Raw genomic sequence first — 22967 nt, 5'->3', positions numbered from 1 at the left:
CCTGGGCACATGCAGAAAGAGCCAGGCAACAGAGCTCTTTGCTTATAGCCTCCCTTCTTCCCCCCGGTAATTATAGTCCTATTTGCTTAGGCAGATGAAGAGCTGGCAGGCTGAAATATAGGCTGAAAGATACATGGTATTAAGGAAATCCTTCCCTGTGCACATACATACTATTACATGCCTATAGCAATAATAATTCTGATTTGTCCATGAGCTGCACTAAGGAGTACTTTCAAGATAAACATCTCTACTAAGCTCTTTGCAAAGTCTTTACAGGCAGTGTGTGTATGGAAAGAATTCAAAAGCTCTGGAGTGCAACACAGATACATTTGTTAAAGCAATGTGTGTCTGGCTATTTTTGTTAACGGACTATAGAGTAATGAAAAACTTAGTCATATAACTTCAGCTGTATTATTTCCATTCTTATTAAAGTTACTACCACGTCTGTGATGCAGCAGAGTCACAGTGGTACAAGGGAGGATTAGCTTGATTCCTAGCTTTTTTAATGATGCTGATATTTTATTAAGGACCTAATTATTTTAGCGTAGCTTTGACTGCTCTGAGAGTATTGTATACAAGTAAAAAGAAGGGGCATTTACTGGGGGGTAAATCTACCGACTCTGTTCAATATTGACAGCTTTGTCTGGATTTAAGCTGCTGTGTATCATATCCAAATCTGAGCTGACTTCTGACTGTGAGCACATAGGATTTCTTTTTGTGAATACTGTTTCAATGTGTGCAGTAGTCTTGTAAGTCTGGGTGGTGTAAGGTTCATTCACTCTGCGAGCTGACCATCTGCTCTCAGTAATTGCAAATTCACTTCCAGTATTAATAAACTGTTCCTGTGTTCTTGCATGTCTCTAAAATGCCTCAAGCAACTGTTCCTTCCTCACATGGAAAAGTCACAGCAGCTGTGGGATTCACAAGGACTTTGGTGCTTGTCTCTTGATACACTTCTGGCAGCAAATTGCAAAGTGCAAATAACTTTTCTAACAGCCTAATAACTTCAAGCCCATTAAGCATAACTTCTGTGACACCAGAAAAAAAAAAACTCGCTTCAAAGAGCCCTAATGGGATTAGAGAGTGTGTGAACACCTGGAGTTGCTCTCAGAGCCACCTACTAACTGGAACACGTTAGAGATAAGGAACTGGCTTCTCCTTGAGCGTTGGTCCAAGGAGCTGCATGATGCCCAAGCAAGAGGAATAAATACACATTTTCACTAAGGTCATTGTTTTTTATTGGGCTGCCCTGAAATTTCATTTTAGGAATCGTGTGACATAGTTATGCTGTTTAATGTTCTGTGGTGAAAGTGCGCAAATCATGACAGAGGTTGCAGAAGGCATAAAAATATTTAATTAATCCAGACAGCAGAAGATAAAGGAACTTAAACACGAGATAATTAAGCTAGGTATATGAACAGAACAACGGCAGATGAAATTCAGCATTGTGGAAAACAAGGGAGTCGATAACTGCAAGGAATAATCTGATCTACATTGACCCTTTGCAAGTTTCTAAATAACCTGTCACATATTAAGCTTGCAAGCAGACATTTAGATCTGTTTTCCAGCTCTAGGCTCTGTAGGAGCCTTGTTCCTTCACCTCCTGTGGAAGCTGGGGTTTAATGTCTTCCCTTAGAGCACAGCTCTGTGCAGGTCTCACCTCCAAATTTTTGCCCATTTCAGTGTCTCTTACGCAGGGGTGTGAGATGATCTCTGAATAACCCAGCAAACCCCAGTGTTGGCTCAGACGGGAGAAACTGAGTTTCTGCCAGTATTGCTTCTTTTGCTTATACTATCCCTGTGTGTTTCTCAGTTTACCAAGTAACATCCTCAGGTGTCTTCCCTGCACACCAGCCTTGAATGTGTTTTTTCTGTGCACACGTTTGTTGCTATAGTTCTCCAGCAAACTCCACTCATTAAATCCTGCTGATGCTTAGCCTCCCTTCTTCTGACTACTGGCGCTTGCCAGGCTCTGATGAGTGGTGTTCAAAAAGAAGAACTGATTTTAGAAGTAGCACATTGTGTTTGGGTACTCATTGTTTACCTTGGACTTGTCACAGAAGGAGTAGTTTCCCTCCAACCAGCTGCATTGCATGGTCTTCCTCTTCCTCCTCCTCCTCATCTTCCTCATACATCTTCTCCTCCAGGGTTTCCAGTTGTAGGTGAGCAGAGCTGGCTGCCCACAGCAGGTCCTGCTGCTCCCACCGGCCTGCCAGGGCTGGGGTGTCTTGCTTTGCAAACAAGTTTTTAATATTTTAATGGCAGAAGAAAAAAATTCTCATTTTTGGTTTCTCCCATTCCTCATGTCCTCTTCACTGGTTCAGAGAGCCAGGACCAGGGCAGGCATAAGAGCTTCACAGCCTCTAGTGGGCAAGGGCCAGAGCTGCAGGACTTCCCAAACACTACATAAATCCATCATGGGAAACTATTTTTTTAAATCGGTATATGTTTTCCCTGGTTCCCTATGGAAACAAGGCTTGTGCAAACACTCCCTCTGTGAGTGTTTGCACTCTGTGAGCTCTCTCCACACCCTCAGCAGCTCTGGAGCGTGATTTCAGGTCAGTTTGACAGAGGTGCTGAGATTTCACAACCGGTGCCTCTAGGGTTTGTGTCAATAGACGTGCCTGCGTCAAGGAGGAACCTTTACACTCCTTCTAACAGCAAGACCGTTACTGTGCAACTTCACACAGTACAAGACACCAAAATATCAGCATCAGAGAGAGGTTACGTGACAGGAAAAGCTGCTTGGAAATCCGTTGTGAATCAGGCTTACTCGTTCACGTGCTCATAGAACCTGACCCTTAATTTTGTTTGATAATTTGGTTAGTGTAGGCTCAAAGAACATCATGTCTCCTCCGTGGCACTGTCAGACAGTCCTGCTGGGAAGGGAGAGGAGAGGCAGTCCAGGTTGCTAGTACTGCCCCGACCATCATAGCACACTGCCTGCTTTGTCACTTCTAAATCTAACAGGGTGCTTGAAAGACGCTTAGATTCTTGTATTTTCTTTCTGGTTTTAGCTTCCCTATTCAGAGTGGTTTATAACAGCAGTCATTAAAATATAACAAAACTGAAGCTCATAGATTCTTCATCAGAGGTCAGACAAGTTGTTCCTGCATGTCAGTAAGAATAAAGGAGTGAATATTCCTTTGACCATGAAGTAAATCCTTTAGATTACTTAAAATGAAGAGAAGCTTTCCTGAAAAATGGTTGCACACATGATACTTTTTCTCCTAAATGTTTTTGCTTGGGTGTAGTAAAGAAGAGAGAAAAGATAGGAGGGGACTGCAGGTTTACTTTGGGTTAATCCAACAGAATAGGCAGCTCTTCAAGTGAACAAGAAGCGTATCGTCTCCTTCATCATGTCTCACTTCTTGTAGCATTTCATTTTTGTGTGAAAACCTCTTTCTCAAGCCAGATGTTGGATGCCTTGCTTTACTTAGAGCATCTGAAAGTATTTTCTAAACATAGTGAAACAGTTTTAGGTTGAAGTTGTAGGGAGGTGATCTGTAAGTGTAACCTGAAGTGGTTAGGATCTTAGTTCTCTTTTTAAAAACACTTTTTTCTCACGTGTTACAAACATTTGAAATAATAAAATTACTGGTAATGACTTTTTCTAAGTTCATAACACAAATACCAGTCCTGTGAAGATTGAAAATGACTCACATGGAACCATTCAGCTTTTTCCTTGGGTACAGAATATCTTGCAGAGAGTCCTTTTTTTCTCTCATTTTTCCTAGAAATGATGTTTGAAAACAAAACCACAGTGTAGCCTTTTTGTGTTAGGAATTCTTTGTTGCTTTTGCCAAGAGAGTTAGAGGAGGACAAGGCCGAGTGTGGCATCATATGCTTTTGGTACACAAAAATATGTCTAATTGGGACCATCTTAGGAGGTAGTAGTGTGTTGTAAATGAAATCAAATCTCACTGTCTCTGACTCTTCTGAAAAATCCTTTTTGTTTGTTTGTAGTCAGGCTCTTCATTTCTAAAACCCAATAGTGGCCTCTGTCTTGGCTGCAAGTGATAGTCTCACGTGTCCAAGTAGCTTCCCAGCACTGACATATGTAAAATCAAGGTCCTTACAGCAGATCTCACTTTGCAGGAAATTACTTTGGAAGAATCCATCATTTTCTTTGCCCAAAGCTACCTAATGTACTGCCAGTTTTTGCTTTTCTTTCATTTTTACCCCTCTGTAAGTCATGCTGAAAGATCTGGAGGACCGTGGTGGTAGAAATAAGATTAGAAAAGATTTTTGTGCATGTGTATGATGAAAGAAAACAAAGATGTCAATAGCCTAACTTACCAAAAAAGCAAACGTTATTTCTCTGGGTTTCTGGAAGGTCAAGGAGACAACATTTCATACATCAAGCGTACTGAATTTTTCTCAAAAAGGGTCAGTATTTAAAAAAGAAAATTTAATACTGTGAAATAGTCACAAGCAAGACTCCTTTGCTTTCTCTTCAGTCAGTGTGAGGATTCGAGAATGACACTGACTGGCACCACTAACATCGAGAATTCATGCTGTTCCCCTAAGCGCTTGTTCAAAATAAACCTCTGATGTCTTGATTACAGCCTGTTAAGCTCCAGAGCAGTTCCTCAGATGAACTGTCAGCATGTAAGCATTTTTTTCTGCTGATGTTTGAGGCAGGGCTGTGCAGAAAAACTTTGTCTTTTCCTGTTGCTTAGAGACAGTCTTCTCCTGTGATGAGAAGCACCTTTCTTTATTTTGATGAATCCCACCCTAAAATCTCTTGGAAATGCGTGATGCTCTGCAAGAGGTGAGGTAAGCCTTCTAGCCTTGTTCGGAGCTGGTTTTGTTGCAGGAGTCATGAGATCTTAGGTATATGGATGCGCTGCGTAAACTTTATATTTTTGGTAGAAATTGAAGAGTTGGTGCCAGGACACTTCTTTCTTCCCAAGCTCCAGACTGCACTAGTACAGCTAGTAAAAAACTTTCACCAGGAGAGCTGCTCTGTGGAGAGCTCTGCTTGTCTATTGTTCTGAATTTCTGCGTATAAATGTAAAAGCTGGGTTGCCATAGGGTATTCAAGGCCTGGCATACTTCACTCAACATGCTTTCTTTGAAGAGGCTTTCGGATGTTCTGGCCATAACTACGAATTTTCTGCATTTAGATGCTGCTTCTTACTTCTGATCTGGAAATGTATTTTGGTCAGACCTTAGGAAAACTAGTATCAGAAGCATGTCAACTTTGAGATGCCATATATCCTACTGCATTTGCCTTGATATGTTTTATGTAGTCTCAGATCCTGCCTGCTGGTAAACAAGAGTGTTTGGGAACACAATCGTCTTGTCAGATAAATTACCTGAAATAGTCACAGACCTGGCACTGAGATAGGATGGTGGAAAATCTATACTTAGGGCTGCGGCACAGTCGGTGCATTAACCACAGCTCCTGTGAGAGATGGAAGAAATTTCACCCTGGGCAGTGGTTGTACCTGATCTCACAAATTTCAGCAGTCCAGCTAGAGCAGTATTTGGAAGGAGGCCCTTGAAGTTTCAGGCAGTACAGGATGTGTTCTCGGCCATTTACTGCTCCCCAAGCCAACAGTAAGCTAGCACTTGGCTGGGTGTTTGGGGAACGCTCTGTTTCCATAGGTATTAGTGCTTGAAACCATTAAGTGTTCCACAGCTCTTTTACAAGAGGAGTAATTACATCCTGTCGGCAGAAATTACTCCCGCTGTTTAATTTGGAAACCATATTTATTCTTTGCTTCCAGTATTGAGTTGTTGCGCAGCAAATATCAACTGCATTTTCTGCCCAGGGTGGTGGCACTTCTCTCTGACACGTCCATGGGCGATGGTAGTGATGGTGATGATATCTTCTAGGGATGACATTGCAGGTTTGCTTGTGGCTGAGGCTGAGGTCATTTTAAATGGTGCAGGCATATAGCTTCAGAAATCCAACTTTTCTTTGTAGCAACAAAAATAACTTTCCTAGTTCTCATTTCCCTGCAGGAGGGATTCTGAGCCAGCCCCTGGGTGCACTGGGTCTTGAGGCAAATGCTGATGATGAACTTTTCTCTCTTATTCTGTCCTTTTTAAGCCTTTTATGTACAGAAGGAAATTAGCACTCCAGATGATTATTGTCTGTTAGTGGTGGTTTTAATTACTGATTTTCAGGACACCCAATTAACTTTTTGCTGAAAACAAAAATTTTTTCCTCCCCTGAAGCAAACCAGTGATTCACGTTTTAATATAAAGTTTTAAAAAGGTTTGACTCATGCAGCAATTCCAAAAATTTTTATTTCTGAGTTCTTTGAAGCATTTGAACAAACCAATGAAATACCGTGCTTCTGCCGTGCACAAACTGAACCTCGTGTTAAACAGGGCTCCTGTCCTGGAAGTCCATTGCCACTTTCAGGCCTCTGGAGATGCTTTGTCCCACAGTATCACCTTATGAAGAGTGTGTGGCCACATTGTCCTGGGTCCCAGCTTGCAGGAGCAGAGGCACGGAAGAGATGTTGCTGAATTGATCATGGGACCGCTGGTCCCTGGGAAGGGAGAAATATCAAGGATTAGAGCTTGCTGAAGAGTGCTGGGAATCAGGATGAGATTTGTCACCCAGTTTGATCAAACCAAGGTGAACTGCTTTGTGCTGGGCTCTGAGAGCCCCTGGTTTGCAGCGAGGCAAGCAGGTAGGTCAGCAGTCATTCAGTCGCGTGATGAGTAAAGCAGAGGGGCGCTGCTTGACTTTCATAAGTGAGACTCAGGCTGTAGAGCTTAGAGTTGAAAAACTTTTATATTGGCTTTTAAAGGGAACACATGTGAGACAGAGATATGCCATGTAAACTCCAGGGAGGAGAAAGACTCTAAAAAGCTAAATGAGTACCAAGTATAAATGAAAGAGGTTTTCCTGAAAAATAAGTTTGAAGTAATACAAATTTTTGATCCTTCAAAGACTGTGTTTTATATTAAAATGCAAAAGTGTATGGCTTTCTCATCAGGTGGAGATAGTACAACTGTCCTACTTCACATAACCACTGCAATAGTAAATGGATGACATTGTTCAGGATCCCTTTAGGAAATGGCACCCTTAGGTAAGAGCATCTACTGCATGAAAACTGCCCAGGAAATAATCCTCACTCAACATAGCATTATTACAATTTTCTGCTTTATATGGGAAGTTTTCAAATGACTCTTTTCTTTTGATTTTGCCTTGAAATATCCGTTTTGATGCAGAGTTTCAAATAGTAATAACACAGATTTTTTTTTCCTTTCCCCTTGTCTTTTTTGCTAAAAACATACCTGTGTTATGCAGCACTTTGTGTTCCCTCATCTCTGTAACTTTTCAAAATGTCATAATCTTTAGGAAAAGATGTGTGTTTGAGGGGGAAACCTGAAGACAGGGTTTAGTTGTTCCCGGTAGCACAAAATAAAACCTTTTCCTTGAGTTCTCCTCCAGAATCTGCCAGGGTTAGCGCAGAAGATGTGATAATAAAATGGGATCAAAGGGAAGCGGCGAGCGGTGGTGTAGTGGCTCTGTGTACCGTTCCTCTTCAGGCAGCTCAGCTTGCAGCCGCACAGTGGTTATCGGTGGTGTGGTAGCGTGATTCGGGGATAGCTGCAGGAAACGCTGGCATAATCTGGGAGGCTGGCAGTTGGGAGTGACGGAACAGATCAAAGGCTTGAATGTGTTTGCAGACTTGAGAATAACTGCAAGTTTCTCCTGAAACGTGGCCTGGCCAGGCAGCCCAGCCATCAGCTCTATCCAGCAACATACTTCCACAGGAGAGGTGAGTACGTAGTGCTGTGGGACCCCATCTGCAATGCTGCGGTCGGTTCTCGTTCCCCATGATCCAGCCCCCATTGGATCCAGCTTGCATCTGTGGATTCAGAAAAGCTGTTAGAGGGGAAATGGCTGATTTTATCAAAGGAGACTGAAACAGGGCTGTGTTTTAGTCTCTGGGACAAAGCTGCTCTCATTGCCTGCAACTGAAGGGTAAACACCAGTGACGGGAGAAAAGCCTTTGAGCTGGAGGACCGTGTAGCCCAGCTGTGAAGAAGTTTCAGCTGAAAGTGGAGGTCCTGATCATCAGAGGAGGAAGGCTGCAGAGCAGTGGTGAGAAGGAGATGTAGGGAAACGTGAGTGCTCATCTTCATAGATGAGCATCTTCATCTTGTTCATCTTTCCAGCAGTGTCCTCATACCTGTTGTTTCTTCTCAAGGGGCTCGAGGCATTCCCAAATCTCTCTAAAGGCTCATGCATACTGTCTGAGCAAAGGAAAATATGAAACTAAGAAAAAATAATGTGTTCTTGAGTATCTTAGAGTTTTAAGATGCAAAGTACAAGGTATTTAATAATTCTGTTTACCGCATTAGAAGCAAATACACTGCAGTCAGAGTGCCTTTCAACTATTAAAACTTTTCCCCAGCAGCCTCATGGTAGAAGGCTCAACATACTGAATTTATTCAACTCCTGAAAAGAGTCCAGGGCCAAGCAGGCATAGCCATCGTGGTTGCACAGAGAAAGCTGAGCTTTTCTGTTCGCAAGTCGCTGGGGGAAAATGGCAAGTAATTTCTTCCTTCACCTTTCCCCTACAGTGCAGTTGTGGGGAGCTGAAACTATTTGTGAACTTATTGTTTCAGCAGTGTCAGAAAACCAAAGGGGCTGTTGGACTTGAGGCTTCTTGAGGTCCTTTCCAACCTGAATTACCCCAGGGCCCTATGATAGCTTTTTTAAGGACAAGGCAGGGCAGACTTTCACCAGAGCTTTGACATGGAGCTCTGTGGTTGCTCCCTCTGCCATACTTACATCACAGGGTCTGTGAGCCTTGGAATGAAGGTCCTTGGATGAAGTCCTAGCTCCTTGCAAAGTAGCTCTTTACATCAAGGTGAAAGGTCTTCCTCTGACAAAAGTTCACCTACCAAAATGTTTGCTCGTGTTTCTTCTGATGATTCCCAAGTGTCAGCAGAGGGAGAGGCTATAGGTCAGAAGGCCCAAATGAAGGTCTGTGTGGCACGCTAAGCTCTTCCCCAGCAGAGCGTTCTTGCCTGTTGGACTTCTGGGCAAGGGGTCATCCTACCAACTGGGTAAATCAGTAGGTCTCCAAGTCTTTCACTTCATAGGATGGTTTCTGATCTTTTTTTAAATGATGAGACTAATTAGCAATCTGACCTGTGGAGCCACAGTTTGGGAAGAAGGCTCTGATTTTTTTATGGTTTCCAGTCTCAGCAGATCTCACATGTCCAGGTGAGGGGGAAGTGAAGGCTGCAGTGGCAGGAGGAGCTATCCTACTGTCCTTCATCCCTGGGATTGCATCTGTACTACCAAACAAGGAAGGGTCAGGGATCCCACAGCAAGGGAGCATAGACTGACTCATGTCCACACTGCTTAGGCGAAGGTTGGTAGGAGTGGTCCAAAACAGAGCCAGAGAGAGAACCAGCAGTGCAGATGATCTGGCTCCCAGGACCTGAGATCATTCCATGGCCATCTTGCATTCAACCATACTGGGCTACATGTAGGGCTGTGTTCACAATTAGCAAATAGTGTGGCCCAACTGGAGAAGATTTGCAGAGAGAAACAGTCCTGATAAATCAGTATCTGTGCTACAACATTTTGCTGTTTTATTGTGGATTTACTCTAGTTTAACGCTCACTAGTGGTGGGAGCAGATCTTCCCATTCACCCCCGGAGAACTCAGTGCGCTGCCTGGAGCCAAAGCAGGTGGAGGGTGATGTAGAGTAAATATATTTCTTTTCACCTGCAGCGGGCTTTTTTTCTTGTTATTCAGGTGATGATCAACAGTCTCAGACCAGAGAAAGAGCTAAATCTTGCCCTATGTGCCATAAACATTATTCCAGGCAGTAGACAAAATGCTCTGTAAAAGTCCTTGGACGATCCCCATCCTGGGGTAATATAGTGCGTGACACACTCTGGTAACAAGCCTTTAATCTCCTCTTATGGCCTTTTCTAGAGATTCAAAAATCTGTTATTATTCAAATGGGTATGTACTACTGATTGGTCTCATTTAAGGATTTTCAAGTACATTTTAAAGGTCAAGCAAGTAATTTTAATCAGTCGTGTGGTTTTTGACAGCAGCACCTGGAAAGCACATTTATTATATTTGCCATTACATATTTGGATCGCGTGCAGGGGCAGTGCTTCTCCCCTGCTTGTTTCGCTCTCCATCGTCAAGCTACTGGCACTGATCAACCAGTGCATCCACAGGAGAGCACTGTCGTTGCAGCACTTCAAATCTGAGTCACAGTTGCTTGGATGGGGGCCCAGGACCCGTGTCTTACAGCTGCTGGTTAAGATAGTAGTAGCTGCATTAAAGCGGTGCTGCTGTCAGCTCAGAGCATTCCTGGCTACTTAATCTGTACGGCTCTCTCCTAGGCTGCCTGGCTAGTAACCATTTGGATATTAATCTGGTGTAGTTGTTCTGAAATTCTTGTGTGCAGGCTACTCGTGCAGTGGTTGTGGAGAGCTGTCAGATCGCAAGATGACAACCGACTGTCCTCACTTAACGGTCTGCAGAACTGTAAGCAAAGAAAATGAGAATATTTTCCCATTTCCACAAATAGCAGTCACAGACTGGGAGCAAGGTTCAAGCTGCCGTAGCATCAGCTCCTACCATGTAAACTAAGGGGCTAACGCATTGCTTAGGGAGCAGTGGTACGTACAAGGACGGGCAGCAAGGCTGACCAGCCGCGGCACGAAACAGATGAGAGTCTTCAGCTTAGGAAAAAAAAAAGAGAGTTAAATGGGATCTGACAGAAGCCCATGAAGTCATCTATTGTGTGGAAAAACTGAACTTGGGAGAACTGCAGGGCATGTAATGAAGTGGTTAGAGAGCCCATGTAAGTAGACAGAAGTGCTTTTTTTTGGTGTTTTTCCACTATGTTTTTGGAACATGTTAGGGTTTGGTAGAAGGCACTCAAAAAGGGACAAGTTCCATCATACAAGGCTGGTGATGCAGTAGTCCGGCTAGAGCAGCTGGCCAGGGAAGCCCCCAGGTCCCTGCTTGCTGGGAGTCAAGCAGCACACTGGGGAAAAGCTGCTCCTGGTGTGCGCTGCTCTTGCACCCTTCCCTGAGCTGCCGGCGGAGCTGAAACTCGAGGGATCCTGCATGGAGCCTAGGGCAGCAGCTCGGCTGCTCTTCAGGGTGAGCAGCAGTCAGGGGACCACGTGTGCCACCAGGACACCATCAACTGTTAGTGAGGAAGGAGTCAGTTTTAGCCCTGCTGACAATTTCAGCTGGGATGCGGCTCTCACCATAGGAAAACTCAAGAACCCCAGGATTTTGCAGCCCATTCAGACCGTATCCAGATCTGACCAGTCATTTTTAATTTACACAGCACAGGGTGGAGGTTTAAAACAATTTACAGTTTACAGCAACTCAGCTCTGTTTTGCTCTGTTCACGGGAACAAAGTTCGTAGCGCTGGTTTTATGGTACCACCTTGCTTTTATACTCCACGCTTTGTTAAACATGATAATGAGTTCAGCACTGTATAGCACACTTAGTGCTGTGCAGAAAATAAAAGTTATTTCCTGCCCACACTTCAAAAGAGCTGCTGCGATGGTAAAGGCTCTTTCAACCTTAGGGCTGCTAGCCGAAACAGTATGTATGCTGGGTTAGTCTGTCAAAAAGCTCTATATTGCAAATGTAAATTTATCTTTGTAAGAATGACAAGCTCCTGTTCAAAGCAAAGCACTATATAAAGCAGTTCACTGAGGCAGTATGTTTTACCATATTCCCCCTCTGGAAGAGAGAGGAGTTTTGTATTACATTAATCAGCTTCTAAGCCCTGAAGGTCACAATTATCTGGCCACTATTTTTCAGTATTAGTGATTTTAGTACATGATTAACTTTCATGTGTGCATCATTAAGATGAGGGATTGTTTTTGAAGTTTCAAACAGAGCAGCAGGTCTTAGCTGTAGTATTTGCCATACTTGCTCAGCCACTGTTAAAAGGGATGATTTATAGAAAATCCAGCTGTGAGTTTTCATTTCTTCAAGAGCAGGAGGCGGGACTAGAAACCAACCTAAAACCAAGCAGAGCATTGATCAGAGTAGAAATGATGTAGAGCACAGCTCCGCAGACAACAGCTAAACATCGTGGAAGTATTAGCTGGCAGCGATAAAGAGGCGGAAGCAGCGCTCAGTGACAGAGGAGCCATCTGTCAGGAACTGGGAAACCAATTCCGAGAGAGCAGAAAATGAAGTACAGAAGAAAGTGATTTTGGTTCAAAGGTACAGTGAAGCCCAAGGATATCTGTGGACAGTAAGTTTCTGTACTGTAGCAGGGATGGTTAATACAGCAGCTAGTACTGTTTGCAAGGGCTTTTCAGCTTTGAAAACAGGCATAAGTAGCTCCTTTATAAAACAGCTTTTACTTAAAGTTTTTTATTTGTTTTTAAGATGTAAATAAGCTTATCTGTTTGAGGCAGCTTGTTTAAAAACTTGTAAACAAACTTTAAAACTGCTGGTGTCCATCACTTCAGAGGGTGGTTTTATTTAATAAGGTCATCTCCTGCCGAGGAAAGATTTGTTCGTAACCTTTCTGAAAAAAATCTTTGAAGAAAAGACTGCTTTGGCCTCAGTTGCGAGGTGAAAAAGGGTAGGCAAGATATTTTTTCTGGAAAGGGGAAAGGAGTTCCCACCCAAATAGATCTAAACTAACTGGAACTACAGTGTATAAACACCCCGGAGCTAAATCCTACCCTCACTTACACTGATGTAAGTCAGGTTTAAGTCTGCTGCAGTTAATAAAATTACTCCTGATTTAATTAAGGATAGAATTTGGTTGCACATTTCTTAATAATGAAAAAGCCCCATGGTTCTTTCCAAAGTGCATTTTATGTTAACTGATTATTAAGGACTTGCTTTAAAATACGTTAAAATTAATTGTAAACTCACGTTGTGATGTATCTTTTGTCATGTATTTGTCTCCTTCTTTGAAACTAGCACAAAAGCCAGCGTGAGATATTGTAAGCAATCCTGTTATTTCTTGTTAGTAAGTTCTCAGGTAAGGTTAGCCCTGCTCGTAATTTTAGTCATTTCATTCAGTGTCTCGTATTTGTGTTGATATGCTTTAATCCCAAAAAGGTTTGTGAAGCTCCAGCTGGGAGCAATAAGGTGATACTAGCTGTAGCAGAAAAGTGCCAAAGTTCTGTACAGGACCCCAGACTGTATTATTGGGAAAGAAACTGTTCTATTACAAATTGTACAGAAAAATTACTCGTTGCAGTGGTTTTAATGTATGAGTTAGAAGCATAAGCATTGGCTGCTGACTGAGAAAAAAAACAACAACCAACCCAAACCCACACACTATTATGGCCCAATATGGATGACAAAACACTGTAGCATGTGTGGGAAAATGGCTGCAGTCCAATGTCTGGAATCATTTATCTTCTGGTAGAGTCTGGAAGATGACTGTTTTATGTATTTTACAGAAATCCCTGCTGATTGATTTCATTTACTTAGGGGGAGGGGGCATGGTGACTGATGGCAGGGACAACTGGAGGGAAAAAAAAAAAAAAGTGGATTCTTTACATTATCCCAGCATCCTGTTCTGGTTAGGCTTGTTGGCACCTTTTGAGGGGACCAGACCGTGCTGGGCAGCCCAGTACATCCTGCCGCTGCTTTTGCTACTACAAAGAGCCAGAGGTTTGCTGCTTCTTTGTGGGTCTCAGTGAGCTGAAAGTTGCAGGTTCTGCTTCCCCTAGAGCCAGGCACATTTTGGAAATTATGATTTGCGGAGGTCTGAAGGGGGATGGACAGGATTGGGTACAGGTCTCTGTAGCCTGCTGGTAATTTGGCTGGTGGTGGGTGCTGTTATTGAAGAGGAAGGAAAGAATTTTTGAAAGGTCTGGGGGGAAAGTCTGTTTTCAGTGTGCAGGGCTTGCTGAAATAGCTCATCCCACTTTGGCACGAGGTCTGTACGCCGGGATGCTGATACAGTTTTCTTCTGTCATTTGTTGTTAAAATAGCCACAATTTCTAGTGTTTCTTTATTTGTAAGGAAAAAAGAGCTTGTCAAGCATGGTACAGACAACAGGGATATGGTGTACATCAGTGTCTTTCCTTTACCTTACTGTTATTTTTGTGTGTGCTCTGCCTGCCTGTCTGTCAAGGTGTTTGCCTTCAAATCAATTAGTCTCACATCATGGCATGACAGTGACTTGTTATATACCAGACATAACTACAGACTTTTGCTTTCATGTTGCAGGGAATCAGTGCCAACATTTTCATATGATGAAACAAGAGTGGGGGGATACATTTCCTAGTCAGCACCCTGCTACTGCTTTGAGGTTTAACAAAAATGAGGAGAAAATGGATTTTTCAATTGAGAATACTACTTAATTTTGTACCCTTCAGTCTCTCACAGGGTCCTCCACTAATGGTTACAATTCCAGGTCCAGTGCAGGGTCTCATTACAAACCTGGAGAAAGGGAGAAGTATTGTGTCTCTTTCATCACATCCAGTTTCTCAGACATAACCACTTAATACAGTCAAGACATTCTTCATTGACAGAGTGGGAAAGAAAGATCTACTTTATCCCAACTGCCAAGGTAGCTTGACATATTTATCAAGTATTTTTGTCGGATTGGTAGGTGCTGTTAAGCACTGTGCTTAGACAGCATCCCGAGAATAAACCCAGCATCCCCTCCCTTCTGAACCAGCATTCTGTACTATTGCCTTGTGGTGTCATTCATCCCACTCAGGTTCTTTGGCTTCACTGCTCATCATGCTGTCTTGATGTGCACTCATTTTCTGTGTCTGTTGAGGATGTGCTTATCGCTGTCAGACATCTCTGTTACTCAAGGGTTGACCTCTGATTTGTAAGTTTATAGGAATTCAGATTAATCGTAACCTTTTCTACTTTCTTAATGTTCTTAGCCTCCTTGTCAGCCACTGCATGTCTTGGTTATCCTCTCACAGAACAGTTTCTTGCTGGGACCCTCCCAGGCGGTCTTGTTCTTGAATAATTGAGTTTGAGCCTTTCCTGCTTTTTGGTAGATCTAACTGGGGAGGGCAGTTGGTAGTGCTGTGGGTTTCAGGTGAAGGTACTGCTTCTTTGCCTTGGGTATGCCACTTAGCTGCCCAATGACACAGAGCAAATCTAATGCCCCAGTGACTTATTTAGAAGATCTGCTTTTATCATGGGGTCCTTGAGGGGAACGGTCTTCCTTGTTGAGAGGACTTTTAATGAGATAGTGCAGGTAAACAGATCCAGTATAAGTCCAGTGCCTCCTTTTAATCTTGCATTTGGGCAGGAGGGGGAAAAAAGTGGTGTGAGCTGATGCAAACTTGTTTTTTCATCCAATGGAACTGCATTCTTCTGGTAATTTGGAGCATGTTTGGGGACTGCCAGCCCCCAACCCTTCCTCTTCTGTAATGATTTGTAGGATATTGTGCTCAGGCTCCAGCCATTTCAGCTACTGCCCGCACAGTCCCTACATTTTTATTAGTCAGCTCTTCAGTCTTTTCATTACCCGGAAACATCCTTCCTCTGGCCACCACAAAGGTGCCTTCCTGAGTGCGCTGCCGCTTACAAGTTAAATGTCTCAGAACAAAGTTTTCACACATCGTGCATTATCCTGTTTTTTAATAAATGTTGTCCTTTTGTACTTTGCAATACAGTACATGACAAACATAGGCTAGGTGGCAGAGCTACAGCTGCCTCTTGTTTTCTTATCAGATACTGTTAAAAACAGAATTAGATTAACAAAAAGAAAAAAATAAAGAAGGGAGTTCTGTAGGCTGTGGAACGTTGTAAAACCTCCCACTGAATGTCTGCGCAGGACATACAGCAACAGCAAAGCTGTTATGTACTAAATGAGTTTGGAGTAGGGGCCAACTGAATGCAATGCATATTATTCATTTATAACCCTAACCTAGAATCATGAATTTTTGCTGTCCCATAAAAAGATGACTTTATGTGACCCTTTAAAACCTTCAGCATCAAGTGGCATTAAGTTGATGGCTACTTGTTTTGTACCTTCAGTGAAAAATTATGCATAAATCAAGTAGGCTTTGCCTGTAATGTACTCATAATCTTCACAAGCAAAACTCCCACCCAAATCTAGTGATCAAGCATGGTTCCTTGAACTCAGCAGAAAGGTCACCTCATAAAAAATATAGGGGTATAATATTCAGGCCACCCAGGCAATTTTTTTTGGCTAGGACATTGCTTTAATTAAGTGATTGTAAAGTTAAAATAATAATGGGATTCTGATTTAAGCAGATAAAAGCCAGGGGAGCTACATTAAACTCAGTTTCCATTCATTGAACCCATCCAGATGAGCTGAGTTCGCTCAATGAAGAACATTTTTGCAGAGGGACAGACAGGATGGGCCAAGGTTGAGTCCTGAATGTTCTGGGGTTTGCATATTTGAAGCAAGCCCTTAGCATTGTTTTGTTCCTTAATCACCTCTGGTTTGTTGTTTTATTGATTCTTTTGAAGGTAAATAGACTTAGTAAAACACAATCATCTTGTTTGTGTCACTTGAAAGCTCCCATTAAATCTGCGGAAGTTTTAGACAAAAGGAAAAGAATGATTGAGAGGACTTTTGCGGGGATGGTCTTCCACTTACATTTAAAAATAGTGGTATCTGTCTTTTAAAGGCAGAATTGAGTTACTGAATTGCAAATGAAATGGAAGGTCTTGTGAAATCACTGGCTGGGACTGTCTCAGCTCTTGAAATCTGACAACACAGCCAACCATTTGGGCAGAAGGTGAATGGGAACCAGTGGTCCTGCAGAAGGGGTTGGTGGCTGGAGCATCTTCATGGACCACTGCTGGAAGGAGTAAAGGCTGGACTTACCTATTCTGTATGAAATGGCCCTTCCATCTGGGGGAGAATTCGTGGGAAATAGGAATACTATTTGCTTTAGCACTTGTTACGCAGGCTTTGAACAGGGATGAAAACTGCAAGTCCTTTGCCAGCCATGTGTGTTGTAAGTCTGATGTGCAGTTGTAAAGTCACAACATGGTCCCACCTGGTTTAGTTTTGGGGAAATATTTGGAGCTTGTACCTGCTATCTGCTGTCTGTGTCCCTGGGCCCGCCATACCTGCACCCTAACCCCAACTCCAAAAAGCACCTCTGCACATTCTTTTTCAGCGCAGTGGGCCACAGTGTCCTGGCATTACTCCTTCCCTTTGTGTCTCTTCTGTGTCTGTGCATCCCAGCTGGCACACCTAGAGCAGCACGGGGGCCCTCGCTTGTCAGAGAAGAAGGATTTAGCAAACTGTTTGTTCAGGAGATGTTAATTTATCACGTCCCTCCACCAGTGGATAATGACCTAACTTGGGCAGCTCTGTTGTATTAATTTGGTTTGCAGGAATATGCACACAGATGACCAGGAGCAAATGTGGTAGATACAGGTGCAATGATGTGTACCTCTTGTGCTTCTGAGCCACTGAATCCAAAATCTAGATATATGTTAATATTTAGCACTTATATAGTGCATTAAATCTCCATAGGCCTGTAGGGACATGTCTAATTTTTACATCCAAATTAATAGAAGAGGTAATCACACATAACAGTCAGTCTTTTCATCACTCAACCTAATGAGGAATGAAGACACTATTTTGTTTGGACTGGGATTGCTTCTACATACCTGAAAATACCATCCCATATTCTCAGTTCTTTGTAAAAACACCACGAGTTTGTTGTTGCGAGAACATTTCAGACAGCTGCATATTGAGTCAACTGTCTTTTTAACTGAACTGAAAATTAGGAGACTGACCCAGATCTCAGTGGGGTACCTCCATTGGAGTTTTTCAGTGAATTTAGGTGCTGAACAAGCTAAACCAGTTCATTTTAAAAAATTGTTTGAAAATCGTCTTTTAGAAAATAGAGTCTTGAAAGCCTGGTACTGATAATGGGCATGCTGGCAGACCTTTAAGGCAGCAGCTGAACACCCTCACACTTCATATTATTTATTTATATTACATTTATATTGCCCACTCCAGCTTCCAAAGCGAATTCAATAGACAGCTATAGTTCTGCCTTAATTCCTCAGCCCTGGTTGCTATGGCATCCAAGTTAGGAAAATACCTGCCAGCTCCAGGTGGCTGAGCACGCAGATGGGTGAAACATGAACAGTAATTTAGGGAACCATGAGGTGGTATCCTGTGACCACTAGGTATTGTCCATGGGTTTTTTGCAAAAAGGGGCAAGGAGCTGTCAACATTGCTGGGAAACCTGGGGGTTATTTAGCTGCAACAAAAGCAGCAACCCACATTTGTACTGAGAGGCTCTGGTAGGGAGCTATGAAATAATTTAATGAACTGTTCAAATTAAATACAAAGTTAGAGATTAGAAGGGGCTGGCTGGTATCACCTACAGTCATGCTCAATAGCATCCTGCTCTGCGATTTGTTCCACTCAGCTCTGTGGGATTATAATAGTTGCTGAAGAAGGCAGCAGAACCGAGCCTTCAGGTTAAAGACACATATAATGAGAATTGTAAGTACTGTGCAAAAAAATCTTTTATTATTTACAGACTTGGTACTGAGAATTTGTCCCTTGAGACCTGCATAATGTCATAGAAATAGGATCTACAAATTCAAACTTTTTAGTCTTAACTATGTTCAGGGTAAGTATTGAAATGCTTCGGTAGAGTTTTTCCCCCCATCCAATTGTCACTGTTTTAAGTCATATTAATAGCAAGAATTGATTTTCAATGAAAGCAGTTTTTTTCCCCAACATTTCTTTGTTTCCAGTAAGAAAAGAACAAGAACAAAGACTAGCAAACAAAATACAACTTTGTCTAAAATCTCATAAAAGCTCTTACATGAGAATCTATCAAGCCTGGGAAAATATGTGTTCTTTTGTAAAAAACATATTTTTCCTTTAAGTCACTGCTAGATTGCAAAAGTTCACATAACATATTGGTATGTGTATGTGTTTATGTAAGGCGGACCTCTGTATTTCACTTTCTTATGTCAGTGTTGCCTCGGCAACTGTATTTTATTGATTAATAGAATAGATGTAATTTGTTTCAGAGCTGCATCAGCTTACATGTTCATTTTTCTTTGTGTTTCATTTTCTTATTGTCTGAGTAAAATTATTTTTCAGATATGAGAAATAATATTCTTTTGGTCTTTTTGGAGGTGTTTCTGTGGCTGTACACAAAACCCAACAAAGTTTGACAAATGCAAGCTGATAAAGTCATCAAATACTTTTATCTAGTGATACAGGCATTTGTTATTAAAGTTCTTTTGCTGTGTCTGTTAACCTGGTATCTTATCTGTAGCTTCAATGGCAACCAACTGGAGACTGTCCATGCGGTTCCAGTTATTAGATACCTGCGTGGTGGTTTTCCTCCAGAGATTTCAAACTCCAATTAGTAATACTTTGCAGGATCTCTTTGAACTAAATATTATTATAGAATTTATTTTACACTTAAATAAGCTGAGATATGGAAAATTTACCCTCACGTAAATCTGAAATAGTGCTGAGAGTAGCTCCTGAAACACAAGAACCTTTTACTTTTGTTCTACCCATTGTGGGTTTGTCAGGTCTAAGGGTTAGTTCCTGCTTTAGGACAGTAGTATTTAACCAAGCCGTTGTCCCATCACCAGTCCTAGTTCTGTGAGTGCTGGTCACTTTTATAAGAAGTCGTGATCCTGACCTGAAGACCTTTCATTTTCACACAAACCGAGCATGGCAGAGGATGGAAAGGGTAGGCAGGATACCATGTCTCAGTTCAGGTGGTGCCACTGCCTAATTACGTGCACAGCTGGACAGATCCACATAGTTAGATTTACCAGATATCTTCCTGCTTTTGGTTTTGTCCTTTCCCCCTGAGTTTATTTGTTTCATGGTTTATGAGTATCACAGGAGCCAAGAGCAGGCAGGGTGTGCATCTTCCTGGATTAGATGAGCAACAAGGAAAAAACAGGGAGGCCGAGGAGGAGGAGGAGTACAAGTAACAGATGGGAAAGTAATGGACGTTCAGACAGATGTTGGTGTAAAAGATGTCTTTTTTTTATGTAGAACTGAAAGCATAGCCACCCCTACAGTCCTAATATTAACAATTTACAAATTATAGCAGTGATTGTATTTATATGTCATAGAGAGTTTAAATGATGGGAATGGGTTGTCAACACACATAGGAAAATAAGTCTGAAAATCTCTAGCACTTTCTTTAAATATAATAGTTTCTGACAATTAAATATCCCATTGGTCTTTATCTAAATATTTATCTTCAGTGAAATTACAAGAAGTCCACAGTCAGAGAAAACCCACGCTCTTCTGTTCTCTGTCTTAAAGATTAAATGATGTTCTAGCCTTAAAAAAGCGCTTGGTTCCAGATTTTATCCTGGGTTTGTTCGTGGATAACTGAAAAAAAGAAAGAGTCAGCCATTGATGGCAAGCAGGCACAAAGGCACTGTTACTAGATAGTGGTTTTGAAGGCTGTTTACCATGCTAAGTCACAGACCATGACATGAAATCATGGTTTTAATCTTTTGGATGAAAACATTCAGCAACAGGCCCTTCCTAGCAACGACACTCCACATAACACAAAGCCTCATTTTCTTGCAAGGTTCATGAAGTTTTACATGGATTTTCTGGGCCAGTCTTTGGCAGCAACAACACTAATTTATTCCAGGTGAAAGTCAGGCCCACTGTAATTAGCAATACCGTGGTATTTGTCTGAAAAATCAAGAAACACTGACATCTTTTAGAGAGGCCATGTGTCTTGTGGAGAACCCAGTCCATTTAATTCAAGCTTTTAGGTACCTGGGGTTAAGCAGATGGTCCAGTCCATTTGTCATAACTGCTTAAACTCCTTGTACAGTCTAAGGAGAGCAGCAGTTTCTTACTAAAGACCTGCAGAGGGAGATCTGTTCCCCATCTCCATCCATCCACCCACCCAAGGATGATTCAGTCCGCCTCATTCAAGTAAATACCTCTTCCATTGGGAATATAGAGGAACAATGGGAAATAAATGCTGGCACCTCCATGCAGTTGGGATCCATTTACTCATTTGAAGATGGATGTGACTTATCTTCCTGTTGCGTAATAACCCAAGAATTAGAGCACTCACCCCAGAGAGAGGAGGTCCTGGGCTCTACTCGGTCTGAGTGGGCTGAGCTCACATCTTCTACACTTAACTCAGAGGAGCTAAATTCCTCCCTTCGCAGGATGACCGTCCGTAAGTCTCCATGCTTTTGTTTCTTATCCTTTCCTTTTCTGCCTGTCTGTGAGGACTGTAAGCTCTGCAAGGCACCAGCTCATTTGTCATCAAACGTTTGAGCAGCACTGACTGTTACAAGGTTCTGATTTTGGCTGTGGTTTGTAATGAAATGTAAGTAAAAGTAACACTTGGGCAAATTTCTCCCTTCGCACCACAAAAAAAAAGCTGAGTGAAAGCTTTGTTCTGGTAGATGCATTACATATTTTTGGCTGGTATTGGTAGGAAGTGGGCTTTGTACAGCCTTTGCTTGTGACATAGTTTGTGGAACAGATGATGCATCTTCAGTGATGTTGGACTTGACTTGTATTTAGGGAATTGCTGGATGCTTATTGGTGTTCTATGGGCATTATTATTTCCTCATTTTTGGTTATCTCTTCTAGGGACATTTGTGCCACAGCTTAGTAGTTCTGTAGCGCTGGGAAATAGGCAGGTCCAGGGTTTTCTTGCAAGTGACTCTTTTAGGAAATTTTTTGAACCCAGGCCAGTACATAGCTCTGACCAGAGGTAGGTTGCAGAGCTCCTGCTCAGTGCCACAACCCTCAGTATCATCTTCTCTTGGAGTTTCTAAAGAAGGAAGCAGTGAGAGGGACAAGGCTCTGAGGGCATTATGCTGTGAGGACATTGTGCAGTCACTCCTGCAGCACTGGTGAAGAATGCAGCAGTGATATGTTCCTCATATGAGTCATTCTGGAGCTGCCAAAATTTGAAGCAGCCCATTGCCCTGTGATGACTACTGGATGACCTTTATTCCCAACTTAGAGAATATCGTAAAATTGAGCTAAATGAATTACTTTCTGAGCACTGGCATCAGTGCTGCCTAGTTTCCAACGGATTTGGATTCCTTCCCCCATCTCACTGAAAACAAGTCCTTACTTCCCGTTTTCCATGCCACTCCCCATCTCTCTCCCATCCCTTAAACATAAACTGGGGAAGAGGTACATACGCTGTGGCTGATGCAGAGTGCTGTGTACTCTTTAGCCAACTGTCTGCTGCTTCTCAGTATAGATGGTGGGTCACCCCACAAATGCCTTTCCCTTACTGGAATATTAATTCGTATGCTTTTCTCTACCCAACACCAGCTTTTCTAAAAGGTAGTGTCTTTGAGACCTGGGTCCGCAGTCAGATTTGACTGAAACTGGCCAATACATTCTGAAATTACACTGTGGTACAGGGGGGTGTCCCAAAGAGATAGATGGTATGAATATTATTTCCTTAAGAAGCGATAGTACAAACACACTGTAACACAAACAGAAATTAAAAGCATTATGATGAAATTGGTAGATTAATTTCTATAGTTGTTTTGTGGAGACAGATATAAAGGGAACACATTTTTAGGTTTGCCATAAAATCTATAAATTATTACAGTGAAAAATTTTTGAGCAACTCCTCATAAGGAAAATGTGGGATCCACCCTGCCAGTGCATCTCTAATGTATTTCAGCCCAGCAGATGGATAGCCAGTGATGAATTTGGTCTGACCTTACATGACCTTATCGAGCATGGTAAACAACTATAGAGATTACAGATGGTCAAAGTTGTATCAGTACATTACACCTACAAAGTGACAGTTACTTTGGTCATCTCCTACTTTGCCACCTTTAAAAGTATTATTAACTCTGTGTAGTTTCTATTAAATAACATTTAAAGGATAAACGAACTTTCATACAACGTCTCAAACTGTATCAAAATGTATGTACAGTCAAGAATAGTTTTAGAAGTTCATGAATACTGTGTTCAGCCTTCCATCTCCTGTGTCTCCTCACCCGCAGTTATAAAAATGTCATGGTTTACCATAT

The 22967-nt window shown here is 42.2% G+C and overlaps 1 protein-coding gene across 10 annotated transcripts in view; it reads left to right on the top strand.

Annotated features, from left to right (window-relative positions):
• Positions 1–22967, top strand: part of STARD13 (StAR related lipid transfer domain containing 13) — a 312260-nt gene that overhangs the window by 224430 nt on the left and 64863 nt on the right. For 2 of the 10 annotated variants that reach the window (XM_080377510.1, XM_080377507.1), the window contains exon 1: positions 10825–12243. The exons of 5 other annotated variants lie outside the window; for them this stretch is intronic. Coding sequence is in view for 1 of the 5 variants with exons in the window: in XM_080377504.1 (XP_080233630.1) it covers positions 20938–21130 (193 nt within the window). In the remaining 4 variants the exon portion in view is untranslated. 3 more of the 10 variants (XM_080377509.1, XM_080377508.1, XM_080377504.1) reach the window with 3 other exon arrangements.

The sequence above is a fragment of the Falco punctatus genome (assembly GCF_963210335.1).
Source record: "Falco punctatus genome assembly, chromosome: 2".
NCBI lineage: Eukaryota > Metazoa > Chordata > Aves > Falconiformes > Falconidae > Falco > Falco punctatus.
This window is presented reverse-complemented; position numbering and strand designations above follow the sequence as displayed.